The 26,825-nt window shown below is 47.0% G+C and overlaps 2 protein-coding genes across 2 annotated transcripts; one reads left to right on the top strand and one right to left on the bottom strand.

Moving 5' to 3' along the window:
• Positions 1-397: 397 nt before the first annotated feature.
• Positions 398-4,899, bottom strand: RHOV (ras homolog family member V). Its single transcript, XM_054400026.1, has 3 exons — positions 4,704-4,899; positions 1,172-1,230; positions 398-838 (listed from the first exon to the last, which is right to left on the bottom strand). Exons 1-3 carry the CDS (start codon positions 4,897-4,899, stop codon positions 398-400), a joined length of 696 nt encoding a protein of 231 aa, XP_054256001.1.
• Positions 4,900-14,295: 9,396 nt separating this feature from the next.
• VPS18 (VPS18 core subunit of CORVET and HOPS complexes) lies at positions 14,296-26,174 on the top strand. Its single transcript, XM_054400288.1, has 5 exons — positions 14,296-14,386; positions 19,944-20,085; positions 20,257-20,348; positions 21,069-22,939; positions 24,494-26,174. Exons 1-5 carry the CDS (start codon positions 14,296-14,298, stop codon positions 25,220-25,222), a joined length of 2,925 nt encoding a protein of 974 aa, XP_054256263.1. The 3' UTR covers positions 25,223-26,174.
• The last annotated feature ends 651 nt before the right edge of the window (positions 26,175-26,825 follow it).

Below are 26,825 nucleotides of genomic sequence, written 5' to 3'. Positions count from 1 at the left end.
GAGAGGGACCCCAAGTCTCGTGTTACAAACCCTGCAGTCCATGTCTCACCACACTGCAGTCACCTGTAACTGCCCCTGCCTGCGCTCTGCCAAGCCTGCAAATCAGCCTGCTCTGGAGTACTGAGTCTTGGTGTGTTAAAGGCTCCCATTAATCTGGGATGCTACAGACATGTCCAGCAGGTACTTAGAGCTGCCTGGACCATTCCACATCCCGGCACAATGGAAATCCAGTTCATGTCTCCTAGGCATCTGATACTGTAACCCAGCAAGAGCCAGGTTTCCAAGCCCAGCAGCTTATCATGCCCTCCTCGCTGGGGCCATAGGAGCAGTCACTCCAAGAAGGTGTAGAGCCATTACTGGCATTTGGTGTTTCCTTTTGTCCCTCCTCAAAGTAGCTTCAGACAAAGCAAAAGAACTTCTTCCAGCGGCATTTGGAGAGAGTTTTGATGCCTTTGGCAGTCATCTTCTTTTCCTGCCGTGCTTTGTGCTCCACACCACTGACAATGGCCATGTCAAAAACTTCTTTGAGGTTCTTCTGGGTCAGTGCTGAGCATTCCAGGTAGGCCTCAGCCCGGATTTTGTCAGCTAGACCTTCTGCCTGAGGCCGGGGTACAGGCTTCACGTGGTAGCGATCCAGGCTGATGAGGACATTAACATCGTCCCGCAAGTCTGCCTGCGTCCCCACGAGCAGCACTGGTGCCCGGGGATTGTGAGTTCGTATCTCAGGGATCCATTTCTCAGTAATGTTCTGGAAGGAGCTTGGGTTTACCACACTGAAGCAGACAAGGAAGACGTCAGTGTCGGGGTAACAAAGCGAGCGCAAACAGTCAAAGTCCTCCTGCAGAGAATGGATGGGGGAAAAAAAAGTCTTCACTGGACTGATCTCCTGGCAACATGATGCTGCAGTGGCTTTGTCACACATTAACTAGGACACCAGCACCCTCAGAGACAGGGCACTGTCCTGTCTTTGTGGTCATGCCATGGCTCAGGCACAAGTTTCAGAGCTGAGTGAGTCTGTCATTCACCTCTCTGTGACTCTCACACCAGCAAAGGGCTGACATCAGGACAGTGCATTTCCCTCCTTCCCAGTTAAACACTACCTTCCTCAAAAGCCTGCAAACAGCCCCTTTCCCACAGGACTAGAGCTGACAGCTGCTTTGATAGAGCTTACCTGTCCAGCAGTGTCCCACAGCTGGATCCGGACTGGGGCTCCATCCACCAGGACCTGCACTGTAAAAGAAAGAGAATAAGGATGTGTCTAAGGGAGTTGTCCAGCATGCACAGGTACACTCACACAGGCTTTTCCCCGCAGCTCTCTGGTTTGTATCCCACTGAACAGACTCACTGAAGTCATTCAGGTCTATCCTCCTTGCTGAGCAATCTCCCAAACCTTATTAAAACAGCCTAAGCTTGCGCTGGGAACATTAAGAGACCAGCAATAGACTTTCTGATTTGGTTAGCCCTCAGGTGTTCGGGGCTATTCTCCAGTATAGTTCCATATTACTGGACAACTGCTTCTCTAGAGAAGAGTTCTTAGTCAAACGGTGCCCTGAGAACATCTCCTTGCTCTTCTTCCCTGACCTGAGAAAGCAGATAAGGATAAACACGAACTGAGAACTTCAGCAACTTGCTCCCAGTTTCTTGGCCAAGGGTGGAAGTTCAAATCAGTCTCTATTAAACAAGCTACTGGAGATTTTTTTTCCATCCAGGCCAGAAATTAGGCCTTAAGCATTTCTGTGAGTGTCCTAGCTAAAGAAAAGCAAAGACCTAACACCAGCTTTGTAATGAAGAAGCTATTAAGGAAACAGTGATGAGTGAAATCCCCTTCAGACACTATCCACACGCTGAAAACTTGCTGAGTTATACATGTAAGGTCTGCTCCTGCTTCACTCCCTAATCACAGTAAGCCTTCATGTGGTATCAGCTGACTCAGACTGAGGGCTGGCAGGACCTCTGATGGAAATCTGGAATGAAACTGTTAGATGTCTAAGTGTACAGACACCAGAGAGACTGGCAAGGAACCAAGGAAAAGGAGAAAGGGGTTAGGGGAGCTGGAAATCACTTGGAAGTCTTGATGACAATGGAAGGGCTGTGCTCTGGGGAATAGAGGCAGACATCCTGGCTAAGGTGACAATAGCTGGCACTTGACAGAAGCTAGCTAAATGCCCTCCCTCCCTGTGCCCAGGGGGAGGCTTTATTGCCATTTTTGTTGAAAACAAAATGAAACACACCAACAAACTCCCAAAACAGAAGCAGGATCAGTCTTTTGTGACTCTTGGAATAATTAAGCAGGTGAGAAAAGTGATGGAAACAACTGGCTTGGAGAGTTTAAGACAAGCTCTTGGGGAAGAGCACTCCTCTCTGAAAGCAATCTAGGGAGAAAGAGGGAGTCACAGACAAAAGGTGAACTGAAGTTTGGTGAGAAAGTTGAGACTGAAGGAAAAATGAAGGGGTGGGGATGTTCCCACCACAGTGCCACTCCTCGCAGCATAGCTAAAAGTCATTGCTTCCTTGTGACTGGGAAAGGTTGGGTTGTTACCATATCTTTGCCCCAAAGGAGGAAGAGAAACCTGTTCCTGATCAAAGAACCTGCCAGATCCTGACTTGATCTTCAAGGCACTGGGCATTTGCCTTTCTAGTATCTGGTTTCTTCTGTCTCCAAAGTGCCTTGAGAGAAGGAATTAGCATCTTTGAGATGCTTTGCAGTCTTCAGAAGAAAGGCACCGCATATATTACCTGCTGCTCCAGTGCTTGCACAAGGGTTTTTGTAGCTGCTGCTAGCCTCAGCAAAGCTAGCAGCTCTGCGACAGCACTCCAAATACCGCCCTCACAAGGTCCACACCCCCGAGATGAGGCTACATTTTGGTACACTAGCAAAGGGGCTGGCAAAACAGGATAGCCTGGTGGAGAAAGGTCACTGGGTACATGTTTCACTCATGGCTGCTCTACGTGGCAGTGACACCCAGCAGGAGGTAGCACCATGCGGCTGGGTCACGCTCCCAGAGCCGATCCTTCCCCTGATAACTCAATGCTTCCCCCGGTCTTGTGATTGCCATTACAGCCCACTGCCCAGAATTTGGGTTAGGTGTAAACTGTGAAGCTCAGCTGTGCTGGCAGTTTCATATGCAAGTATTACAAAAGAGTGGAGAGAATTTGATGGATTTCAGACTGTGCTTCGTGAATCCAGGGAGGGACTTTCTTCAAGTTTATCCGGGTTAAGCAGAGGGGTGGGAAGGGAAACTTCTCTATTCTCCCATTTCTTCCCAATAAGCAGAGAGTGAACTTCGGAAGACCCATTTTGAATGGTTTTTATTTCCCTCAGCTCCAAATGCCATGCACTTCTAGACGTCAGGTTTGGAATTTGGAACCTCAGAACGGGGCTAAACCCACATGCAGATATCTTCACATTACTGTCTGCTAATCAGGAAGTCTCTGAACTCATGCTGCCTTCAGTTTTCTGCATCATTTTACTATGGGTTTGCCTTTCCAAAAAATGTGGAGGCTAACATGCTAATCTCAAGCTTCTCTTAGTGCAAACTGTACACATCCCTGTGAAGGGAGCAGAGAGAGCAGCAATCTTTCCTTTGGAGGACTGAAGGCCTCCTTACATCTGTTCCCAAAGGGTTGCTGGACCCTGAACAGCAGCATGTTCCCAGTTAATTTCCTTCGAGTGACAGTTGAAGAGCTTGTAGAGGGTCAAGGCAAATCAACAATTCCCAGTGTAAGAGTATGCAACTGGTGGGACATTCAGACAGACAAAACACTCCCTCTAAGAATCCCCGAGACAATGACACATTAGAAGTCTCATTCCTGGTCTGACTTGAGCTCATCTGTAATCTACCATTGTACACTGTCATGTTCTGTTGAGTTTCTTCATATCAGACGAAGATCAGAAATCTTTCAAAGGGCTTTGTAATTTCCTGGGAATGATATTAGAAACTGGAGCCCAGAAGAACAAGAGTAGAGAACAAGAACAAAGATAGCATTTACAAAAGGGGAAACTAATGAGGGCTCATCAGCTGATGGGGGAGGCAATTCCAGCCAGGCTCGTAAAGCTCTTCATCTTTTCGACAACCTCTGTTCAGTCTAACTTCAGCGGGCATGTGAAGAAAAGGGCGGTTTTGCTGATTATTGGTTGAAGCTACAGGGCAATGCTGTGACATTCAGCTGAAACTAAAACCCATCATCAACACCACAAAATGAAGCCCTCTTCTATTCAGTCATAACACCACCACAAAACCAGGAAGGTGCCCAACTTCGAAAAGCGGTCTAGTGGGAGGTGTCCCTGCCCGTGGCAGGGGGCTGGAACTATACGATCTTTAAGGTCCCTTCCAACTCAAGCCATTCTGTGACTGACAGAACTCACAAGCCATCCTGCCCCATGTCCTGCTGGCACACAGAGCTGCAAAAAAGCAGGACTTCTACCTGCTAAATCTCACTAAATGTCCAAGGGACTCACTCCGAGCTGCACAAAAGTCGCTCCGTGCCGCGGGCACCGCTCACCTACACCCGCAAAGCCCCCGCGGGAGCAGCAGCTGCCTCGCCCACCGGGGAGGCTGCTCCGCCGCGCTGGCCAGCTCCCGGGAACAGCGCTCCCCGGGAACAGCGCTCCCCGGGAACAGCGCGCCCTGAGGAGGCGCTGACGCTGCCGCCCCCTTCATCCCGGCCGGCTGGGGCACCGCGGAGCCCGGGCGAGCGCCTACCGGAGAAGGTGTCGAGGGCGGTGGGCTGGTATTCGTCGGGGTAGCCGTTGGTGGTGTAGCTGACGACCAGGCTGGTCTTGCCCACGGCGCCATCGCCCACCAACACGCACTTGATGCCCAGCTCCGGGCCGCTGCCGCGGGTTGGGCTGTGTCTCCGCAGGGCGGGAGAATAGTCCAGGAGCTCCTGGGGAGGCATGGCACCAGCACCGGGTGCTCGTCGGAGCTCAGCGCTGGGCCGCTGCCATGCCCGGGCGGGCAAGCTGCTGTCGGAGCTAGGCGCTGCCGTGCGAGGCCACCCTCTGCGGCCCGCCTCGCACCGCTCCTCATCGCTACACCTGTCGACCGGTGCCCAAAACCAACCCCCATTTCCCTAGGCCCGCCCCGGGCCCGCCTCGCCCCGCCCGGCCCAGCCCGGCCGCCTCCTCCCGCCGCGGAGCCCGGGCAGCGCCTGCTCTCCGGGTTTGAGAAGCACCCGTGTGCCTCGCAGGACTCCATTTTTCATATACAGAGGGGAAAGCCGAGGTGCCCACGCGCACCACCTTTTCAAAAGAAGCCGCACTGATGCTTTTAGTTGCATCGACCAGCCGGAGGATGTGGGACTGCTGGCACGACGGGAATAAAATCAGCAGTGCTGGCCAGAGTGGTGAGGGACAACAGAAAGCAAAGGACAGAAACACATCCCCTCTGTTACCTATGTGGCTGCCACTACTGAGTTCCTTTGGCCCAGCCAAGCTGTTGCTGCATGCTGGCAAAAGCCATGGAGTGTGTTTTCCCAGTCGGGTGGACATGCAGAGGGGGTCCCAGGCATCTCTCTTTCTCTATAGGAACCTCCAGTAGCTCACAGACTACACTGTGCCCTGGGCAGCTGGGAAGGTGGCTCCATCCCTGCCCTTGGGAGCTGACAGTCTAAGGAACCACAGCTATGCAAACAAAAGAGTAGGAGCACACCACTTAGAGAAACGTGGCCATGCTATGGCAGCAACCATTGCACCCCAGTATAACACCACCAAATGACTGAAAACATGGAGATGTTAATGCATGTGACATCTAATATTGCTACATCAGCTTTGAAAGTGTTTCCTGCTGGAGGAATGTAGTTATGTGATGTCCTTCATTATGCTCTCAGCATGGGAGACCTGTCTGCACTGGACAGCTTCGTGCTTCAAGGAGCCGTTGATGAGCAGTTCCTGAGCTTGTGTCTCACTGTGTTTTGCATCCATGCTGAGAAGCTACCCAGGGGGTTCACCTGTAGTGATGCTAAACTTGAGAAGACATCTAGAAGTCAGGTACAGTCTAAAATGCTTTTCCCCATGGCTGACAGAAGGTCGCAACCACTGCAGACCCTCATGAGCCTTTGCTGAACTAAGAACGTCTGCTCTTTGGAGATAGTCCTCAAGCTTCCTGGGGACAGCAAGAAGGCGTTTTCTCTGAAGTTTTCTCTAGCAGTTTTGTTTAATCAACCCCTTCATTGTTTTTAATGGCACAACCTTGAATTTCTATAGCTACAAAAAAATGAGGATGGTGTTACAAAGCAGGCTGCAGTTAAAAGGTGTGCCAGATAACAGCGAGTGGCTGCGAACTCCAGTGACTGGCTTGCATTAAACTGGCTTTTTCTAGTGGTATGCTCTTCAGTGCTATCTGAGAGCCAGGCGACAGCTGAACTGCTCCAGAAGAGGCAGAAAGCGCCGGGACAGGCCTAACATGTGAGGTGTGGCTGTGCCTCCACCGGGACTGGCAAAGACATGCTACGGCGCAGCCAGAGCAGGCAGCAGAGCCAGGGCAGGCAGCGTGGCCAGTGAGGGTCCTGCAGAGGCTTTTTAGTGCAGCTCAGGCATGAGCTAACATTCTGTGAACTATGACATTTGCATTTGATTGGAAGAAATGGTTCACTGTTATCAAGCGTCAGCAGCAGCAGGGGGAAAAGAAAAAAAAAAGTTCTGGCAGCTGTCGTTCCCTATATGCTTTTACTTAGCATTTTAGATACATTATTGCTTCGCTCCAAGGATTGAATCTCCTTTTCTCTCATTCCCTTTCTAAAATCTCTTCCTTCTGTGACTAAGTTCTTTTTTTTTTTTTTCTTGCAGTTTCTTGCAGCCGTTGGTTGACACATTCACTTAACTTGTGGATGAGCTTAAGTGATTTTTAATCTATATTTAAACTAAGAGATTAAGCAAACAAACAGGGCAGCTCCCACGGCTTCATTTCTCAGGCCTTGCCTTGCTCCTGACAGCTAACAGAAGATGCAGGTTTAGTTTCACAACACAGTGAGAAGTCAGACATTTTAGTTTTGCAAGATTTTTGTACAGGGTTTTTTTTTGTTTGGGGTTGTTTTTTTTCAGTGAAATCCTGTCCCATTCCTCGAGATGCTGAATTGACAGCCCTGAGGACAGGCTCTGCACCCATCAGTAGCAGGGACAACCAGAGAGCCCCATCCCACACTGCCTCCTTGATGTGTTCATTGGCCAAGAGCAGCTCTCTTCCTGAGTGGGAAATACCAGTCTGCAAGGCCATGTTTGGCTTCTCTCCCAGAAATTATAATTAGTACCAATTATGACGTTATTCCTCATGATGTGAATTCCCATTCATTGAGAATTCTATGCAGAAGATCAAACTCTTTTCAGGCAGACCAAATATATATCTCAGGTACTCTCAGTATTCAGTTGTTAGCCAGCTGGGCTGCGCTGCACTATCATCTGTAGCCTCTTAAATAAAACAGAGAAGCTGCTCCATTAGAGTACATGGTGATTTACAGTGGAAATCAATCTATATATTTAGGCAGTTGTGCGAGCGTCAGCACCAAACAACTTTATACATTTGTAGAATTACAGCAGGAGAAGTCCAAGGACTAAGTTAAAGCCCAGTAAGTGAGCCAATTTGGATGAAGCAGAAACTGGGGCTTGCCTCTTGTGGTAGGGGCAAACCTATGGATCAGCTCAAACTATTCCACATAATTCCCCCTCCAAATTGCAGGGTTACAATATTGGGAAATTGTGATGCTGGGATGTTTTGCAGCTAGTGGTCCTGCCTTCCACTGGCCTCCTAAGCAACACAGAATCTGACAGCTTAATTTTCTACCCTTTTGGCTAGTCTCATTATGTGTGGCCACATAATTATGAATTTGCCTGAAAGTTACAGGGTGGGAGCCACTGTCATAATCTTTAGCAAAGCTTTTAAAACTACTCACATTGCTTCAGAAAAACATTGCAAGTTGTGGGAGCTGGCAGATCTCAGTTTTAAAAATAGCAGGGCTCCCTTCTTATCAGGGCAGAAGGAAAAAATTATCAGCTGCTCTTAACATGGTCCTGAGCAAACCCAGCTCTACCTGCGTTTGTACAAGTGGGCTGCGTGTATCCATACACTCCCTTTGCAAACGATGCCCTTGGATCACATTCCTGAATCCTTCCACAGTGCTACGTGTAAGGAAACATGGAAGAAGGAGAAACAAGGGGATGATGAGGACAGACGACAATGTCGTCACGCACAGGGGGAGGTGGCTGGGGATCTAGATTGAGAGGGGGGCTAAACTGGGGTGCAGGTGTCAGAGCAAACCAGATCCTGTGATGCCAAGAGATACACATGAAGTCCAGATGCTGGGCTGGTGCCTTCATACCTTCATAATCACAATGAGACAACCAGGTCTGAGTCACCCAGCGTTTTGTCATGCACCTGAGTGTGCATCCTCCCTGGGAAAAATCAAGGGTAATTACCACTCTAAAGAAGTGACAGACAAAAGGGTGAAGACAAGAGCCTGAGTCTTGAGTTTCCCTTGCGGTGTGCCTCGTCTAGTCACACTGCAGCCTGTAGGAAGTGATGTCAAATGCTTCTATCTTTTTCTATCAGCCTTACAGGGCTGCAGAAATAGCCCCAACGCACAACTCAGTGGAAAAATTACTACAGCTGAAATCAAAGGAAGAAAGATCCTAGTAGTTGCTCTTGATTGATAGGAGCTCTGCAGTTTCTGAGTCCACACGGCAATAAAAACACTTTATGATCTCCAGCAGCTAATGGGTATTTCTGGCGTGCACTGGAGACGGGTGCTTTTGAAACACCTTTTAGGAAGATAAAAAAAAAAAAAAGGAGAGACACAATATGAGAACACAGCTCCCACTCTCCAGGCCTCTGAACTGCTTTACTGTAACTCCTTGGAAATAAAAACAACGCCATGGGAGGATGGACAGAGATGTTCCGGTTCAGCTGTTCACTGCCCCTCTTGCTACAGGCAGAGGCAAAGGGTGAAAAAAAATATCGGATTACATTTTGAGAGCACAGAATTATAAGTTTAAATGAAACGACAATGCCACTAGCTTCAAAAATATTTCCTTTGAAGTTCCAACGACCGATAAGCACATATATTGTACCTGTCTCTTTTCTCAAAGACAAATTCATCTCCTGTCAGACTCGCACAGGAACGAGTCCTACCTCTCAGATGGTCTATAACCACTTCAGAAGCACGTTGCCATCTGCTGGAGAAAGCACATCTTTTAATAAATCAGATGATGCCTGTGAAAAAAAAGTGGGCAAGGTTTAAGGCACTCAAAAGCCTTTCTTTGAATCTGAAACAGGAGCTGCAAACTTCAGAGTAAGGATAGGCTGGAAGACAATGCTGAGTTAATTGCATTATGCTAATCAGATAGACACTTTACTCGAAAAGAGGTGTTAACGCTCAACTGGAAGTGTGAGGGGATTAGCAAGAGGAAGGTGATAAGGTTCATATCCTCCATGTGAAAGAGGGAAAGGCAGGCAGTTAACAGCGAACAGTGAGGGGATGGGTTGAAAAAGGATTGCCAGGAAAACCATAAAATGCTGCAAGACCACTGACTCTGCCAGTTTACCAGTTTCAGTTCTCAAGATTATCTTTTATAGATCTTTCCCGAGGATTTGAAGTGAGGGTTGGCCTCAGGTGATGGGGAAAAGGTCTTCTCACTGTAAAAGCATCTTCCTGTCCTTTCTCTCTGGTTCTTGTGTGCTCATTCTAGGACTGATAGTTTCAATGAGGGCACGCTGTGTGCTTACTGAAGGGAAGCTGACTCTTGATAGCTCACTTTGTGGGAAATCTTCTTAAGGTGTCAGAGGAGCTGTGGTAAGCAGGTCTGTGATTGCTGCTCTGGCATAATACAGTTCCACCCAGTATTTGCTGGTCTGCAGGAAGTCTGCTTCTGACAATGAGTTTGGCGAGCTAGGGAGGTTGGTTAATGGTTAGGGGTGGGCTCTGGTAAACTCACTTTGAGCTTTGATCTCTTCCAGTGTAAATGATAATTGTTGTATGGCTTCCCATGTAGGTTCCAGTTCAGGTTCTCATGGGTAATGATGATACCCGCGGGGACAGAGCCACAGCATCTTCTTTTACTGTAGCAAATTTGTACATAAAAAAATCATGTGGTCACTTAAAGACATTGCCTGTCACTGGAGAAGTGTCACTCTTGGGAGAAGGCCTCTTGGCTGGGTGGGGCACATGTGTATCTGCAGCACTCTCCACCAAACAGGTACAGAGATGTATGTACATTACATCTCTGCTGGAGTGTTACAGAAGGTGTTGGGGAAATACAGATATCTGCCCAGGGCTTTTATGAATGCAGTGTCCTCTTCATGTTGATCATGGTGAAGATCAGCATAAGAATATTCCTTCTGTATACGGTGAGGTGGAGCGATGATCAGTACCGTGTCTGTAGTGGAAATCTGTGAAGAAGGCCAGGGTTTAATTCAAATTATAACTGTGTCACTAGGTTACCTCAGGGACAGTTCAAGTAATTTAAACCTGACCTGCCTTGGTTCTGCCCTTACCTCTTCCCACAGCCATGTCTTCCTGCCCTCTCTTCTGCACCAGCACCCGTGATTAGATGGTGGCTCACAGAGTCACCAGCTGCAGGGCAATAAGCTGGCTAACTCTGCAGTCATACACAGGCCAATATTGGTACAAAGTGTGGGCTGGACAGGGCTGTTGGAATGACAGAGACAGTGTTATGGAAGCCCAGATTTAGACAGGCTTAATCTGCTGGGAATCTGCACGTTGGACACGGTATATGTTTGTTAATGCCATTATCTAGAATCTGTTCCTCAAGGCAGCTGAATTGCTCAGCATATCGTACAGCATCTAGATGTTGATAGCTCTGTCCATAGCTTGGAGAAAATGCTGTTTAAGCCAAAATTACTCTAAGTGTGACCAACAGCCATAAAAAAAACAAGACCAGAATTGAAGTTTCCAATCCAAACATATCACCAAAATCACTAATTCTCTCCCTTTTATAGACTTACACCACCACTACACACAAAATGTAATCATCTAAATCTCCACACAGTCCTGGTGATTCAAAGACCTGATCAATCTTTTGCCTGCAATCCTAGCTCTCCCCTTCTTTTCAGAATATGAAGCCTGTGAACCCAGGGCTATAATTACTGCACGTTTGTAAATTAAATAGTGACAGCAGATGATAGTGCAGATGGACAGAGCAGGCTTGTGGGCCTGGATTAGCTGTAGGCTGATGTTTCATTTCCAAATAAGGTGAGAATCTGGCTTCCAGCGTAACCACACTGAAATCAGACACAGGTTTCTCAGGAGGTATCAGACCTAGCTGGCAATAGTATCTGCAATTGTAATGATATGTCCTGATTTTGGCTTTGAACAGAAACACCCCACAGAGCTGGACACTCTGACACTCTGGACACTCTGAGTTTCCTAAAGCTAATCTCTGAAACTAATTCTAAAATTAATTTCCAACTATATTTCAGGAGAGTTTATTTCCCCCTTATGACACATCAGTCTTCTACTGATAGAAATGTGACCATAAAGAGAAGTATAAACATTGCTCTTGAAGGCAGCAAGGGGAGACCTCATCTGAAATGAGGGGTCCAACTATGCTCCCCCCTGTTACATAAATGTGAACTCAAGCTGCAACCAATACTACTCAGATGCTCCAGGAAACCAATTGCCTCCTCTTTTTTTAAGAGGACAAAAGCAGGATCTTCTTGATTTGGTAAATTTTGGATTTGGTACATCTGAATGATTGGTGATGAGTTTTGCAAAGGAAACTAACATTCCAAAATGTCCTGTGCTCTAAAGGACAGCATCTGAACAAGAACAAAAGGATTCAGACTAGCCACCACTTACATTAGACTGGAAATTGAAGCTTGAAATCATGAGAATAATCAGCATTTGGAACAGGTATGAGCTGGAGCAGTCAGGGGCAAAAATACCCACGCTTCCAGACAGAGCTTGATAGGAATACAGAAAGGACTATATGATGTGGTATCTACAAGAGTGGGAGAATGGATCTATTAGTCCAAGAAGTGCCTTCCTATCTCATTACCCTAAACCTAATGTAATTTGTGTGTGCCGTTGGAGAAGCTGAAAGAGAACTGTTGCTGTTTATGATGATCAGGATGACTGGAGAGCAAAGGAATGTGGTTTTGATGTTTTGGCTCAGAGCTGCCACATGAAGAGGGCAAACAGCAGAGACTGGGGCTGGGTCTCAATTCCTGCCAGTGCTTGCAGGCAGGCTGAGTCAGGAAGAGCCACCTTATCTTTTTAGCAAAACAAGCAGAGGTGTCCCCCACAGAGGTGTGCTGTGGGAACCTCCAGGATCCAGCTAGCAGGGGACCTGCATATCTAGCTCAGTGCTGGGGAGAAGGCCTCAGGCTGAGAGATGCAAACTGGAGCAGAGTTTATGGGGGTGAGTTGCCCAGTAAAATGGCAGAGAAAAAGATGTAGCATTGTTTATGCAAAAGAAACTACATGCCACTGCTACAGGTGGTCCCTCACTGCCAGCTGAGGTGCAAGCTCAGTTTGGAAAGACCTCCTTTGTCTTGTAATGGATCCCTCTGTGTTGCAAACTGCCCCATACCCCATGGAACAACACTTATTCGTTCTTTCCAGAAAGGTGGTCACAAAATGTGTAGATATGGCACTTTAGGACATGGTTTAATGACCACCGTGGTGTTAGGCTGAGTGTTGGACTCAATAATCTGAGAGATCTTTTCCAACTGGAATAATTCTATGATTCTATAGACAATATATAGTATACACATAGTATATAGTATACACATAGTATATAGTATACATGTAGTATATACACATACATCGCTAGTCATTTTATGTATGATGAAACTGAAAGTTGTTATACAAGAGATTAGCCTTTATGTTAATGCCATTGTTATAAATTCTACTTGTTTAAGCTAAAGGATAAAGCTGTAAATAGTATCAGAAGAAAAGGAAACCCTAGGATTTAAGCACTATTTAGTGACACAGAAGCTGGGTCCAACACACTTAGTTTAGAAATCTGGGATAAACTTGAAAAGCAAATCCAGCACAGTCCAAAGATAGCCTTATGCTGGATCCCCATACGCTGTGCCACAATCATGATTTTAGCAATAAAGCAAATATTTTACTACTCAAGTGAGACACAGCACAGAGGTTTTTACAGGAGCATTTAAAACCAGCCCATTCCCAGTTGCAGTCAGCAGTTACTGGAAATACTGTGTTTGCTGAACCAGAACAAATAAATGATCCCACAGTCACTGAAATTGGGAATCAAACTCCTTAATGCTGTGGTTTCCATTAAGCAGCAGACATTTCTTTATTACACTAGAGTTTGGGTGCTAGGGGCATTCCCACAAATCTAGCACACCAGCTGAAATCTGTGGCTGACATTTATACAGTGAAACGCAGAAGGTACACTTTATGTCAACACCTCACCCAGTAACTATCCATTGGTCAGTTTCTTAGTCACTTCGCATTAGTCCAGCTTCTCTCAAATTCACTACCCCTCAGAGGGTGAAGGGTTTATTTTGGGCAGGGGTCTTCCATCTAGGATGTATGTCGCCAGGGCTTCTGATGGTCTTTCAAATTTGAACTTCACTTAAACTTTTAAATTCTTTTCCATTTTATAGCCGCAAGTTAGATCATCACCTTAGTTTCACAGGTCCTGGACCATATTAAATTTGTTTTTCTCTGGTTCATTAGTTAAGGAAAGATGTGAAGACTTGAGAGATAAGTATGCAAGGACTCTTTTGTTAGTTACGTGCAATAGGGATGTGGTTAAATTGCCGAGTTGGCACAAGCTGCCCAAGCTAATTAAAATCTGTAAACCTTTTCCAACACCAGTAAAGCAAGATGATGTGCTCATGGGGCGATTCACAGAATAAAACAGGTTGGAAGAGACCTCGAAGATCATCAAATCCAACCGATTACCCAACCCTATCTCATCAACTAGACCATGGCACAAAGTGCCTCGTGCAGGCTTTTCTTAAACACCTCCAAATCCATCGTGCATACGCCTGCGAACAGGATGGCAGCGATGGGGAGGGGCACACATATGCGCTAGACCTACAAGCCTTGCTGCGTCTGCACGCCGCCTGGAAGCAGGGTACAGGTGATTAACCATTTTCAGGGTATTCTTATGGACAGGACGCTCCGCGCTGCGGCCCCAAGTGTCGCCACTGCCGGCAGCGCCGCCATCCCGAGGCCGGGAGGCGCTTCCCGCGGGCGGGGCCCGGCGCAGGCGCAGTGCGCCGCCGTGCGGCCACGTGAGGAGGGTCACCTGAGCGCTGCCGGAAGCGGCCGGCGCGGGCCTAGCGGCGCCGGTGTCCGTGAGCGGTCATGGCTTCCATCCTGGACGAGTACGAGGATTCCCTGTACCGCTCCGCTTCCGTGCCGCAGAGCCGCGCCAGCGTGGGAATCCCACACTCCGGTAGGTGCGCGGCGGCGGCGGCGCCCACGCACCCCTCCGCCCGGCCTGGCTCGACCCCTGGGGGCAGCGCGGCGCTGTGGTTACAGCACGTCATAGCCCCCACAGGGCTAGGAGGGCTAGGCCCGGTGTCTGTCTGTCTGGTGGCCTGCTAGCACCTTTAGCTTCCTGGCGGGGCCTCCGGTGTATGGGGAGTCCCGCTGGCGTTTTTCTGCTGAGAGGGGGAAGGCAAGATGGTAGCTTGTTAGTTTGGGGTGGTGTGGGAAGCCGGGCACGTCAGGCTGTGGGGAATGCATCCAGGAAAAGGTGTATCACTGTGTACGTGGTATAACATTCAGCTGCGGTTTGTTTCTCCATTTGCTTTGTGAAATATTTTGACACTCGATTCCTGATGAAGCTCAGAGGTGATGCAGGTCGTCTTACCAAAGCTTAGGTGCTGGCTGTCTGTGGGAGGGCTTCCTAAGGCCATAGCCCTAGTGCCGTGAAGTGTGGTGGAAACACGTGTACATGAAGTGACATGCCTGCGGAGTCTCTCATTACAACCACACCTCAGTACTGTTCAATTCAGAGCTGTGGCAGTTGTCTGAGGACATAGCAGCAGCTTGCTTCCTTTCCCCCCCCCCTCCTCCTCTCTAAGGAACCCAACTGTTAGAATATCCTTCCTGGCTGTGTGCACAGCGGTACCTCTGTGGGGTTAGTTTCCTAACCCAGGGACGTTTTACCAAAGACTTCAATTCTTAGAGTGTTTCCAGTAGGTGGGCTACAGGATGGCAAGGTTATTGCTGAAGAAGCCTACCAAGAAAGCAATCTGTATCGCTATTAAACTTGCCTGCAAAGGCCTGTGAACCTCTGTTGTACTATTGAGGGAAGTGTAGAATCAATGGAAAGCAACAGTGTGATGACCAGTCAGTTGCTTCATTCATGTGAGGGGAAGCAAACAAATGGCAGGTATATTCCCTAATAAATTAAACATTCAGTTTAATAACTGTTCCCTGTTAGATGCCACCTCACAACGTGTGTTGAGTATGGCAAAGAAATGTAGGTTATGAGAGGATTCTGTTCTACCTGATAGTGTCATAGCAGTACCAGCTGCTCTGCAGAGCTGGCATTGTAGTTACAAGTTTGGAAATGCATGGACACATTCTTTCAAGTTGTTTGTTTTGTTTTTTTTTTTTTCACGTAATACTGTTCACTTTTAACCTTTGGGGAAGCCAGGTGTTGAGGTTTATACATGTTGTAAGAATTAGTGAATCCTGTCACACTTAAGTATATTTTTGTGTATAAACACAGACAGAATTACCCTGAGTCAAGGTACTGGAAGTAGGTATGTTCCCTGTGTTTGTTTTAACACACGTAATTATTTTGTTGTGTAACGTTAGATAAAGAATAAGTGTCCTGAATGGGTGCTGGGAAAAGCCATGTCACTGAAAATAAATTTTGAAGGGCTCAGCTTTTCTTCTTGATTGCGGCAACACTGTCTCCAGTCACGACTGTCTTATTGTTGAGAAATCTGCCAGTTTGCTGGCAAAGGAAGTTTGGGAAACTGCTTAATTGCAAAGGCACAGCCTAATCAAGATTTTAATTACTCTTAAATCAGACCACATTGGTGATTTTGAAGAAAACGTGGGCTGGTAGAAGTTGTGGGCAGTCTGAAGACTTAGCAAATTGATTTTGGAAAAAGATGGAAGTAAATTGTTAACATCCTGAAAGCAGTCCTTAAGGTTTGGTTGGAAATTCCTCTGTTACAGTTAGTTGTTCCCTGTACTTGCTAAATTTCAGGTAGTTTTCTGAAAATTTTAGAAAACCAAGCAGTGTCTTTGTGGCCAACCTAAAGTACTGCTGCATTGTAAACTTCAAGCACTGAAGTTCCAGCATGAAAAACCCTACTTTGGCCCACTGGACTTGACTGATGTTGATAAACTGAGATTTTTGGACAGATTAAAAGCAGATTTGCCCAGAAGTCAGGGTGGGAAATGCTGCAGTAGATTCTCACCTGAACAGAAGGAGGGACATTGGGGTCAGGGTGAAAGAGGGAAGTGTTTAAAAGGAGTGTGTGTTATAAAATAGGCGTTTCCTTTGTGTCGGGAACTCTGAGTTTAAAAGTTCATCCTTCTGTGATGGATGCTAATTAAAATCCTTACGTTAGTGAGTATGATCCTACAGTTATAATTTTAATACACAGTCTGAAAGAGTCCAGAATGCTGGAATCCAATCCACAGGCTTTGAACTGTGACTGAGTTAGAAGAAAGAAAGAAACAAAAAACTCAACATGAAACACCCCACCCCATTTCTATCCCCTTCCCTGTGTATATGGGTCAGCTCTTCCTTTTTCTTCCTGTGTTTGGGTTTCCTTGCAGTTTCAGTCAGCCATGTTTTGCCTGGTGACAACCTGAAAAAAATTCAGGTGACTTGGCCATCCAGTGGTATGGGGATTGTTCCCATCGGAATAATCCTTCCTCTGTCTATAAATGTGTATTTGTGTTTATTGTATTTATTCACATGAGACATCATGTGAATCTGCAGCTTGGGAGCTTTGTCTGCATGTTTTGAGCCACAATTCATTCCACCACATTTAAACCATGACATTGCAGCTGCCTAATCCGAAATGAAGAACATCTGTTTTGCTTAACCAAAAATAAAGGGGCACACATTTGCATAAATGGATAATGTTTAAGATGTGGATCAGCGTGTAAGAAAATGTGCTGAGCTAAAGGCTGCCTGGTTAGGCTGTGGTTGCTTTCTGTGTTCCAGCATGTGCATCTTCCCTCTAAAACCAAGAATCCTTTAAAGTTCCTATAGCAGATCTAGTGGTGAGGCAGAGGTATGGAGAAGGCATTGGTAGAATAGGCAATTAAAGGATTTGTAGTGTTAGCAGGCTGCTTCCCACTACCACAGTGGCTTTTTCAGCAGCAACAGGGATGAAATTAGTTTTTCAGGATAATTTGGGGGAGGTTATAGATACTGAATGTGCCTTGAAGTGGTCTAGAGAGTATAAGGCCTATGCTCCTTAGGATGGAAGCAGTCTTTTCCCTCTGAGATATAATCTCAGCTTTCTTTTTCCTTTGTGTTTATATAATCCTAGTTAGCTACTTTGACCATGAAGGGCTTTAACTTTCTATATCTCCTTCAGTTTTAATCTTTCTGTCCAGGCTAACTGTTGCATTGATCTGCTTGCTTTAGAACTCCTTCACTTGCCTGTGGAGTGAAGTGGATGAGTTACCCTAGCAGTGTATCTACCTGTCTTGCTTTCTAGCTTGAGGTGGTGTGGTCAGACTGAGGTTGCCTGCTGTTTTCTTTGTCAGAGGGTTCTGTAACACTTCGTGCATATGGGGAGTTCAGTCGCTGGGAAAACTTGTCTGGTGGGACAGATAGGGATGAAACTTTGTGATAAGATGTTCCAGGATTTTGCTAGTGAGCATCATCACTTGGGTTTGGTTTTACATGAATGCCTCCTTATTTTGCAGCTCACAGGCGTATCTGAGCTCTTCTGTAGTTTTTTTTGCTCCCTCATAGGAAAAGCACATGAGGGCTCTCCATGTTTAGGAACAGAATGGCATGGTCTCTGCAAGTCTCGTGTGTTTGGTTGCAGAGGTCTGCCCATCTTCAATGAAAACTAAATCTGCCATGCTGCTTCTCTGTGTTACCACATGGTCACAGGTTCACCTGTCTGAAAAGTTTCTTGACCGCTTGCCAGTGGCTGGGCTTTTGCCTTTGTCATGGCCAAAGGGAGGAGTTTGGACTGCATCTTGTGCTTTGTCCATCTGTGCTCAAGATCACGAAGTTTCTAAAGCATTGGATTTCTAAATTGTATTTATTTACTTAGTTATTTTAATATACTTCTCCAGAAGCATCTCACTTGCCTCAAGTCAGACCTTACCTTTCCATTATCTTCCTTCCTACCTAGATTTCCTTCCTAAATGGTCCCTCAACATGGTTGTGGATGGCACATTTCCCAAGCTGACTAGGACTAAACTGACTAGCTGAATACTTAATTAGTCATAGGAGCTAACTTGCTCTCTCTTTCAGTTTATTGATTTGTCAGGTTTCCTTGGTTGGGCTTAAGAACAGAGCATGTGGCCTGTAAGATGGCCATGTCTTGTCAAACCTCAGCCATCAGAGTCTTAACTAGGCATTTCTTAGCATTCAGGCATGGTTTATGAAAGGATCTGAGAATTAGGTTAACTTGGACCCATCCTGGAATTTGCCATGGAACAGTAAGGCAATGATTTTTTTTTTTTTTGGCTTAAGAAGTAATTTATGCTGAGATTGGAGCATTGATTCAGCAGTCACCAGGTCCTGGTTGTAGTTTGGGCTCTAATAAGTAGTTAAGTGCCTTCCAGTTGGAGTTGGGAGTGTTACAGTTGGTAAGATGGGGTTATAGTAAAAGCATCATTGTGACTTCAGCTGTGTTCCCTGCAGCAAATAATCTAACAGACTTCTTTCTAAGATGAAATCTGCTATGTGGATACAGGAAAAACTCATCATGGCTTTAAAAACAGCTTTAGCTTGTGAATGATGGATGTCAGCTATGGTAGCTCATTCCATTCCAGCATGGAATAAGAGAGAAATAGCTTTTAATTAAAGCCACAGGGTATCACTTGGGTAGATTGTATGGGAGTGTTAAACCAGAGCCCTCTTTGTGTCTTATGTAATCATAGAATCAAGAAGGCTGGAAGAGACCTCAAAGATCATCGAGTCCAACCTGTCACTCTACACCTCATGACTACTAAACCATGGCACCAAGTGCCACGTCCAATCCCCCCTTGAACACCTCCAGGGATGGTGACTCCACCACCTCCCTGGGCAGCACATTCCAATGGCCAACCACTCTCTCTGTGAAGAACTTTCTCCTCACCTCCAGCTTAAACCTCCCCTGGCGCAGCTTGAGACTGTGTCCTCTTGTTGTGGTGCTGGTTGCCTGGGAGAAGAGACCAAACCCCTCCTGGCTACAACCTCCCTGCAGGTAGTTGTAGACAGCAATGAGGTCTCCCCTGAGCCTTCTCTTCTCCAGGCTAAACAGTCCCAGCTCCCTCAGCCTCTCCTCATAGGGCTTGTGCTCAAGGCCTCTCCGCAGCCTCGTTGCCCTTCTCTGGACATGCTCCAGCAATTCAACATCTTTCCTAAACTGAGGGGCCCAGAACTGGACACAGTACTGGTGGCATTCAGTAGTGCCAGCCATTCTTTCCTGTCTTGAACTAATAAACTGTCAACCAAGGAAAACAAACTATTCTGTGATTCTGCTGTAATTTTCAGCTCTTCCTGCAGTTTGTGTGGCAGTTTTGTGGCTTCCCCTGTAATTTTATGTGCCCTCAAATTCTTGTGCCAGGTTTGCAGTTCTGTGGTAAGACAGCAAAGCACATTGCTGCTTATCTTTCCTCCTGTACATGTCTATGTGTGCTACTCTGTGTTCATGCTTCATGGAGCAAACTCACTTCTCAGTTAAACTCAGAGCAGACAGTGGTCCTTATAGTCCTTTAGATAAGATTTTCTTGCAGTGTGGGGTGATTGTTGTGGGATTTTTGTCTTGTTTTGGCTTTAAATGTTTATGTTCTTTTTCCAGGATATGTGAATGCACGGCTGGAGAAGGAAACACCAATATTTAACAAGCAAAGGATTGATTTTTCTCCTCCGGAGAAAATTAACAGCTTGGTGGTCTCCTCTAACCAGCTGTGTATGAGCCTTGGGAAAGACACCCTTCTCAGGTAATGTTGCCAGAGGCCTTCAAGTTATTGCTTGTTTTCCCCTGCCTTGTTGTCAGAGAACTTACAGTTCCAAAGTGGATAAGAAGTCATGAACTCAGTATGGAAAACAGTAAGCAATTACGCCTACATGAACTTCTGTTGGAAGCATGCTTTCATGATTTCCCTTTGCAGGATTGATCTTGGGAAGCCAGATGAACCTAATCAGGTAGAGCTGGGACGCAAAGATGAAGCCAAAGTCTACAAGATGTTTCTGGACCACACAGGTGAGGCGATGGACTATGTATATTTACAGACAGTGGTTGGCAGCAGATGCGATCGAATGTGAATAACGAGCACTGCTGAGGGAGTTCTCCTTCTGTGCTGTAAATAAGAACTGGTGGTTCTTCAGTGGCAGGGCTCCATTGCCCAGGGTTCCTGCCTGCTAATTTGTCCCTGTGCTGTAAGAAAAACCCTGGCTTGTTGTGTGCATGCTGCTGCTTCTGAAGTGTCTGAAATGAACATGTGCAGCTGGACTGTTCTGTGCAGGGCTGTTCAAACCAGCAGAAGGGAATCTTTGCAGTCAGCCTGTGCTGTTTGTGTTTATATAAAGAATTTGTATAGTAGACCCTAAAACACCTGCAGCTCGCTGCAGCTTTGACTGATTTTAAAAAACAACTAAACGTTTAGGAAGAGGTGCTGATACCTGTCACCAACTGCTGGGGCTAGGAGAGAGCTCTGGGAACTGTTTATCCTTAGAACACTCATCGAAATGGAGGAGTACCTGCTTGCTGGAGCATCTGGGGACTAGTCATTTAAATTTGCAACATGTGAAATGTGTGGAAATCCCCCACATTCCTATGAATGCCTGGGAAAGTCTTGGGTTAAGTATGTTGGTATCAGAGCTTATCAAATGTGAAGATTAGAAACCTCAGGAACTTTGGCTTGCTTAGGCACATGCTTAATTTGTTCTCTTTCTCCTTCCCATGCCTCTGTGCTGCTGGCAGGCTCTCATCTGCTGATTGCTCTGAACACCAGTGAATGCCTTTACCTGAACAGAAGTGTTCAGAAAGTGCGAGCGCTCTCCCGCTGGAAGGGCCACCTGATTGAAAGTGTAGGCTGGAACAAATTCCTTGGTTCAGAGACCAACACGGGGCCTATTCTGGTGGGGACAGCCCAGGGACAGATCTACGAGGCTGAAATCTCTGTCAGCGAGGGAAGCCTCTTCAGCACTAATCCTGACCAGTACTTCCGACAGGTCTACACTCTGGAGGAGGAATCGGGACCGGCTCCGGTCTGCTGCTTGGAGATTGAGCGAGGGGTAGAAGGGAAATTTTTTATTATAGCCACCACTCGAAAGAGACTCTTCCAGTTTGTTGGCAAAGTGCCTGAAGGGACAGAGCAGCAAGGCTTCGGCTCCATCTTTGCTATGCATGCTGACCATTTGCCCAGCTTCCGGGAGTTTCCAGCCAACTTGGGTTTCAGTGAGATAGCCTTTTACACCCCAAAACTGCGCTCCAACCCACGCTCCTTTGCCTGGATGATGGGGAATGGTGTCTTGTATGGTACCTTGGATTACAGCCGTCCCGATTCCATTCTGAGCGATGAACGGGTCTGGGTTTACCCTTCCGATGTTGACATAACCGTGAACAAGCCAATCTCCATTGTGCTCACTCAGTTCCACTTCCTCCTGCTGCTGCCCGATCGGGTGAAGGCTGTGTGCACCCTGAACGGGCAGGTGGTTTTCCAAGATCTGTTCCTGGAGAAGTTTGGCTTGCTGACACGCATGATCAAAGACCCCACGGTCCAGCAGATATGGATCCACACTGAGAAAGTAGTGTTCCGCTACCACGTCCAGCGGGAGTCTAGAGATGTGTGGAAGATGTATATGAACATGAACAAATTTGATTTAGCCAAAGAGTATTGTAAAGACCGTCCAGAGTGCCTAGATATCGTGCTGGCAAAGGAGGCAGAGCACTGCTTCCAGAACAAGAGGTATCTAGAGAGTGCCAAATGTTATGCACTGACCCAGAACTACTTTGAGGAAATTGCTCTGAAGTTCATTGAAGCCAAGCAAGAGGAGGCCCTGATGGAGTTTCTCCTTAAGAAGCTAAGTAACCTAAAGCCTTCTGAGAAGACACAGACCACTTTGCTGACCACGTGGTTAACAGAGCTGTACCTGAACTGGCTGGGCATATTGGAGGGAGATCCCTCACAGCGAAATCTCTACCTGGATACACGGGAGAAGTTCCGCACCTTTCTGAGCAGCCCTAGGAACAAGGACTGTCTGTTTAATAACAGGGCATCCATCTATGAGCTGTTGGCGAGCCACGGGGACACTGAGCACATGGTCTACTTTGCAGTCATCATGCAGGACTATGAGCGTGTAGTAGCTCATCACTGCCAGCATGATGAGTACGATGAGGCTCTAAATGTGCTGTCCAGGCACAGAGATGAGAAACTGTTCTACAAGTTCTCTCCAGTCCTTATCCAGCATATTCCCAAGAAGGTAGTTGATGCTTGGATTTCTATGGGCTCCAGACTGGATGCCAGGAACCTCATTCCAGCCCTTGTTAACTACAGCCAGAGTGCCAGCACGCAGCAGATCAACGAAGCCATTAGATACATGGAGTTCTGTGTCTATCAGCTGGAGGAAACCCAGCAAGCCATTCACAACTACCTGTTGTCTCTTTACGCTTTGTGTCGGCCGGACTCGCTGCTCTCATACCTGGAGCAGGCAGGAACCAACCCAAACCACATCCACTATGACCTGAAGTACGCCTTGCGGCTGTGCGCGGAGCACGGCCACCACCGTGCCTGTGTCCACATTTACAAGGTGATGGAGCTGTATGAGGAGGCTGTGGATCTCGCCTTGCAGGTATGTGTGTGTATCCATGCCTGTGTGCAGTCATTTATAAGGAATCTGCCTTGTTCAAGTTGTCCTACCAGTACCTGAAGGGATCATCCGGGAAGGCTGCAGAAGGAGTTTTCGTGAGGGTGTCTAGAGACAGGACGAGGGGGAATGGTTTGAAGCCGAGGGAGAGCAAGGTTAGACTGGATCTTAGGACAAAGTTCTTCAGTATGAGGGTGGTGAGACTCTGGAACAGGTTGCCCAGGGAGGTTGTGGATGTCTCCTCACTGGGGGTGTTCAAGGCTAGGTTGGATGTGGCCTTGAGCAGCTGAGTGTAGTTGAGAGGCATTCCTGCCCATGGCAGGGGGTTGGAGTAGATGATCTCTGAGGTCCCTTGCAACTTGAGCCACACTGTGATTCTGTGATCCTGAACAGCTGAGCAATGAGAGGAGCTGGAAATACTCCTCAGTTCAGGAGTTGTGCAGCTGAGTCAGGGAAGACAGACCTGTCTCACTTAATGTACTTGTGTGCTTTTGCACTTGTTTTAAGTAGAGAGCTGACTGTGACAAGCCATAATTGAGGGCAGGGGCATGGAGATACAAAGACAAAGGCTGTCTGTCTCAGCTTAGTCTTTAACATAAAATACCTTTAACGTATCTGCATTTATGCAGAACTTGTCTAGCCGTTTTTCAGGATTCTTAATTCCTGTCCCTAGCTGTGATAATTATCAGACAATGCCTTCATCAGCTTAGTCTGACCCTCAGGGTGATGGATTGTTTTTTCTCTCACCATTGCTATGTCTTTGCAGCAAAGTTTCTGTAACATGGATTTACAGAATCACAGAATCAACCAGGTTGGAAGAGATCTCCAAGATCATCAAGTCCAACCAATCACCCAACCCTAACTAATCAACTAGAGCATGGCACTAAGTGCCTCATCCAGGCTTTTCTTAACACCTCCAGGGACACTGACCCCATCCCCTCCCTGGCCAGCCCATCCCAATGGACAATCTCTCTTTCTGTGAAGTACTTCTTTCTAAGATCAAGCCTAAACTTCCCCCTGCACAGCTTGAGACTGTGTCCTCTTGTACTGTTGCTGGTTGTCTGGGAGAAGAGACCAATCCCCACCTGGCTGCAACCTCCCTTCGGGTAGTTGTAGACAGCAATGAGGTCCCCTTGAGCCTCCTTTTCTCCAGGCTAAACACCCCCAGCTCCCTCAGCCACTCCTCATAGGGTTGGTGCTCCAGACCCCTCACCAGCTTTGTTGCCGTTCTCTGGACACATTTGAGCAACTCAACATCTTTCTTGAATTGAGGGGCCCAGAACTGGACACAGTACTCAAGGTGTGGCCTAACCAGTGCTGAGTACAGGGCCTGAACTTTGTTGTTCTCTTTGGGTAGCAAGCAAATCCTTGGGGAGGAACACTGGTAGAGAGGAGGCCAGTATTGCAGCCCTAGGCAATGAGATGGCAGGAGAAGCTTTCTGATGATGCCTTCTGTAATGCACCAGAGGCTCTGAAGTCGAATGGTGGATAACCAAAGAGGGAAGCTTAACTCGGTTTCCATGTCTTTCCAACTTGTAGGTGGATGTTGATCTTGCAAAGTCCTGTGCAGATCTCCCTGAAGACGATGAGGAGCTGCGGAAGAAGCTGTGGTTGAAGATTGCTCGCCATGTTGTCCAGGAGGAGAAGGATGTGAAGAAGGCAATGGCCTGCCTCTCCAGCTGTGCCCTGCTGAAGATCGAAGATGTCCTGCCATTCTTCCCAGACTTTGTCACTATTGACCATTTCAAGGAAGCAATCTGTAACTCCCTGGAGGACTACAACAAACATATTGAGGAGCTGAAAAGGGAGATGGAGGAAGCCACACAGAGTGCCAAGAGAATCCGAGAGGACATCCAGGAGATGAGAAATAAATATGGCTCTGTGGAGCCTCAGGAAAAGTGTGCTGCTTGTGACTTCCCTCTTCTGAACCGCCCTTTTTACCTTTTCCTCTGTGGTCACATGTTTCACTATGACTGCCTCCTCCAAGCCGTTTTCCCAAACCTCCCTGCCTATAAGCAGGCAAAACTTGAAGATCTTCAGAAGAAGCTGGCAGCTACCAGTCAGCCTTCCAAGAGCCACCATCGTCCCAAGGACGCAGATAGCATTAGCCTGGGGAAGGGGCAGCAGAGTCGGGAACAGATCAAAGCCGACATCGATGACATTGTGGCAGCTGAGTGTGTGTACTGCGGTGAGCTGATGATCCGCTCCATCGACAAACCTTTCATTGACCCTCAAAAATATGAAGAGGAGATGCAGAGCTGGCTCTAATTCTCCAAACCTGCAACTGCCAGAGCACCACAGTGCTTTTGTTCACAGCTTGGGAAGCTTCTGTGGTAGGAATACAACCTCCAAAAGCAGGAACACAGTAGCTTCTGTGAAACTCCAAGGAACGAGTAGTGGGGTCTTGTCATCAGGATGACAGTGAACTGGTCTTGAAAAATGGGGAGGTGCAGCTACGGCTGTCTAAGAATTTGAGCAATAGTTAGAGCTAACCTAATGGAATACAATTAGCAGATGTTTGCTGCTTGCAGTTCTGAGGTTCTCTGTGTGAAGCTAATGGTGTGCCTTGTTTTCCAGGAGGAACTGGGAACAGCCTGTGATTTGTCTGTCCTGTTGTGTGGTTATTTGTTTTGGTTAAGAGAAGCTCAAAGGGGAAGGTAGTGAGGAATACTAAGCAGTGTAACCTTCATTCATCACTTTGAAAGCTAGAATTATCTTATGTTTCCTTTTGGCTGAGAGTCTGCAACCAGGTACCTGGAGAGAACATGAAAGAACAAATGCTCTTGCATATGCATTTTGTAAACATCATGTTACACAAATACATGTTTCTACACAATGTAACACAAGAATGTGCATCATTCTCGAGCAGGAGTGTCTCATAATGTGCTGAAGTCATTTGCCTGCAATTCAAGGTGTATAATTCTTTCTCCCCAAGCTTTACAGACAAGCCTGTACATCTGAATTCTCTCTTAAGTACTGTTTCTGGCAATGCTTCCCAGCCTGTTCACCCCTCCCTCCCTCTCTCCATCCTGTTTCTACCATGGCTTTGTATAGTGGGTCTTGGTTGTGCCCTCATCTCAAACCCAAGCTGATACATGCACTCCTAAGGTTTCATCTGATACTCTGCAAGCAGGAGCACAGCCTGTTTATATTGTCCTGCTGAGGTCCTCTTCAAGCTGCACTTGAGTACTAGACTAGAGATCTACTCATAGGTTCTCCTAAGGATACACTACAGAGAAGTTCTGCTAGTGTGAAATCTGCTTTGCCATCTGAAGGCAGTACCTTGTGACCAGGCAGCCTTTTGCCTTGCTGGCAGTACATGATGCTTTCTGGAGGAGGCTGCAGGTCAATGTTTCTGTCTGTTACTCTGGCTTGGAAAATTCTTCCCAGAAGGTGGCAATCACTACCTTGTGGCTGAGGGAACAAATAAATCACTTCTGCAGTTTAGCAAGGCTTCCTTGACTTATTTATGAAGAAACTGGAATGTTAATGCAGTTCTGCTGTTTGGGGCTGAATCTCAGAGGTAATTGGCAGAAGAATGGAATGATCTGAAATGGAATGATCTCACTGTGAGGGTGACAGTACACTGGAACAGGCTCCCCAGGGGCGTCATGGAGTTTCCTTCTCTGGAGATATTCAAGACCCACCTGGATGCATTCCTGTGTGACCTGGTATAGGTGACCCTGCTCTGGCAGGGGGGTTTGACTAGATGATCTTCTGAGGTCCCTTCCAGCCCCTAACATTCTGTGTGATCTAAATTACAAAGTGTGCTTCTTGTACTTAAGGTAATAAAAAGAGTGTCTTCTGAAAAGCATTTTCAGTGCTTTCACATGAATGTACCTGCTTGTCCTCAGTACCTCTCTCAATCTGC

Source organism: Indicator indicator, chromosome 4 (genome assembly GCF_027791375.1).
Source record: "Indicator indicator isolate 239-I01 chromosome 4, UM_Iind_1.1, whole genome shotgun sequence".
Classification (NCBI taxonomy): domain Eukaryota; kingdom Metazoa; phylum Chordata; class Aves; order Piciformes; family Indicatoridae; genus Indicator; species Indicator indicator.
The sequence above is the reverse complement of the archived record's forward strand: the minus strand, read 5'-3'. Positions and strand labels throughout refer to the sequence as shown.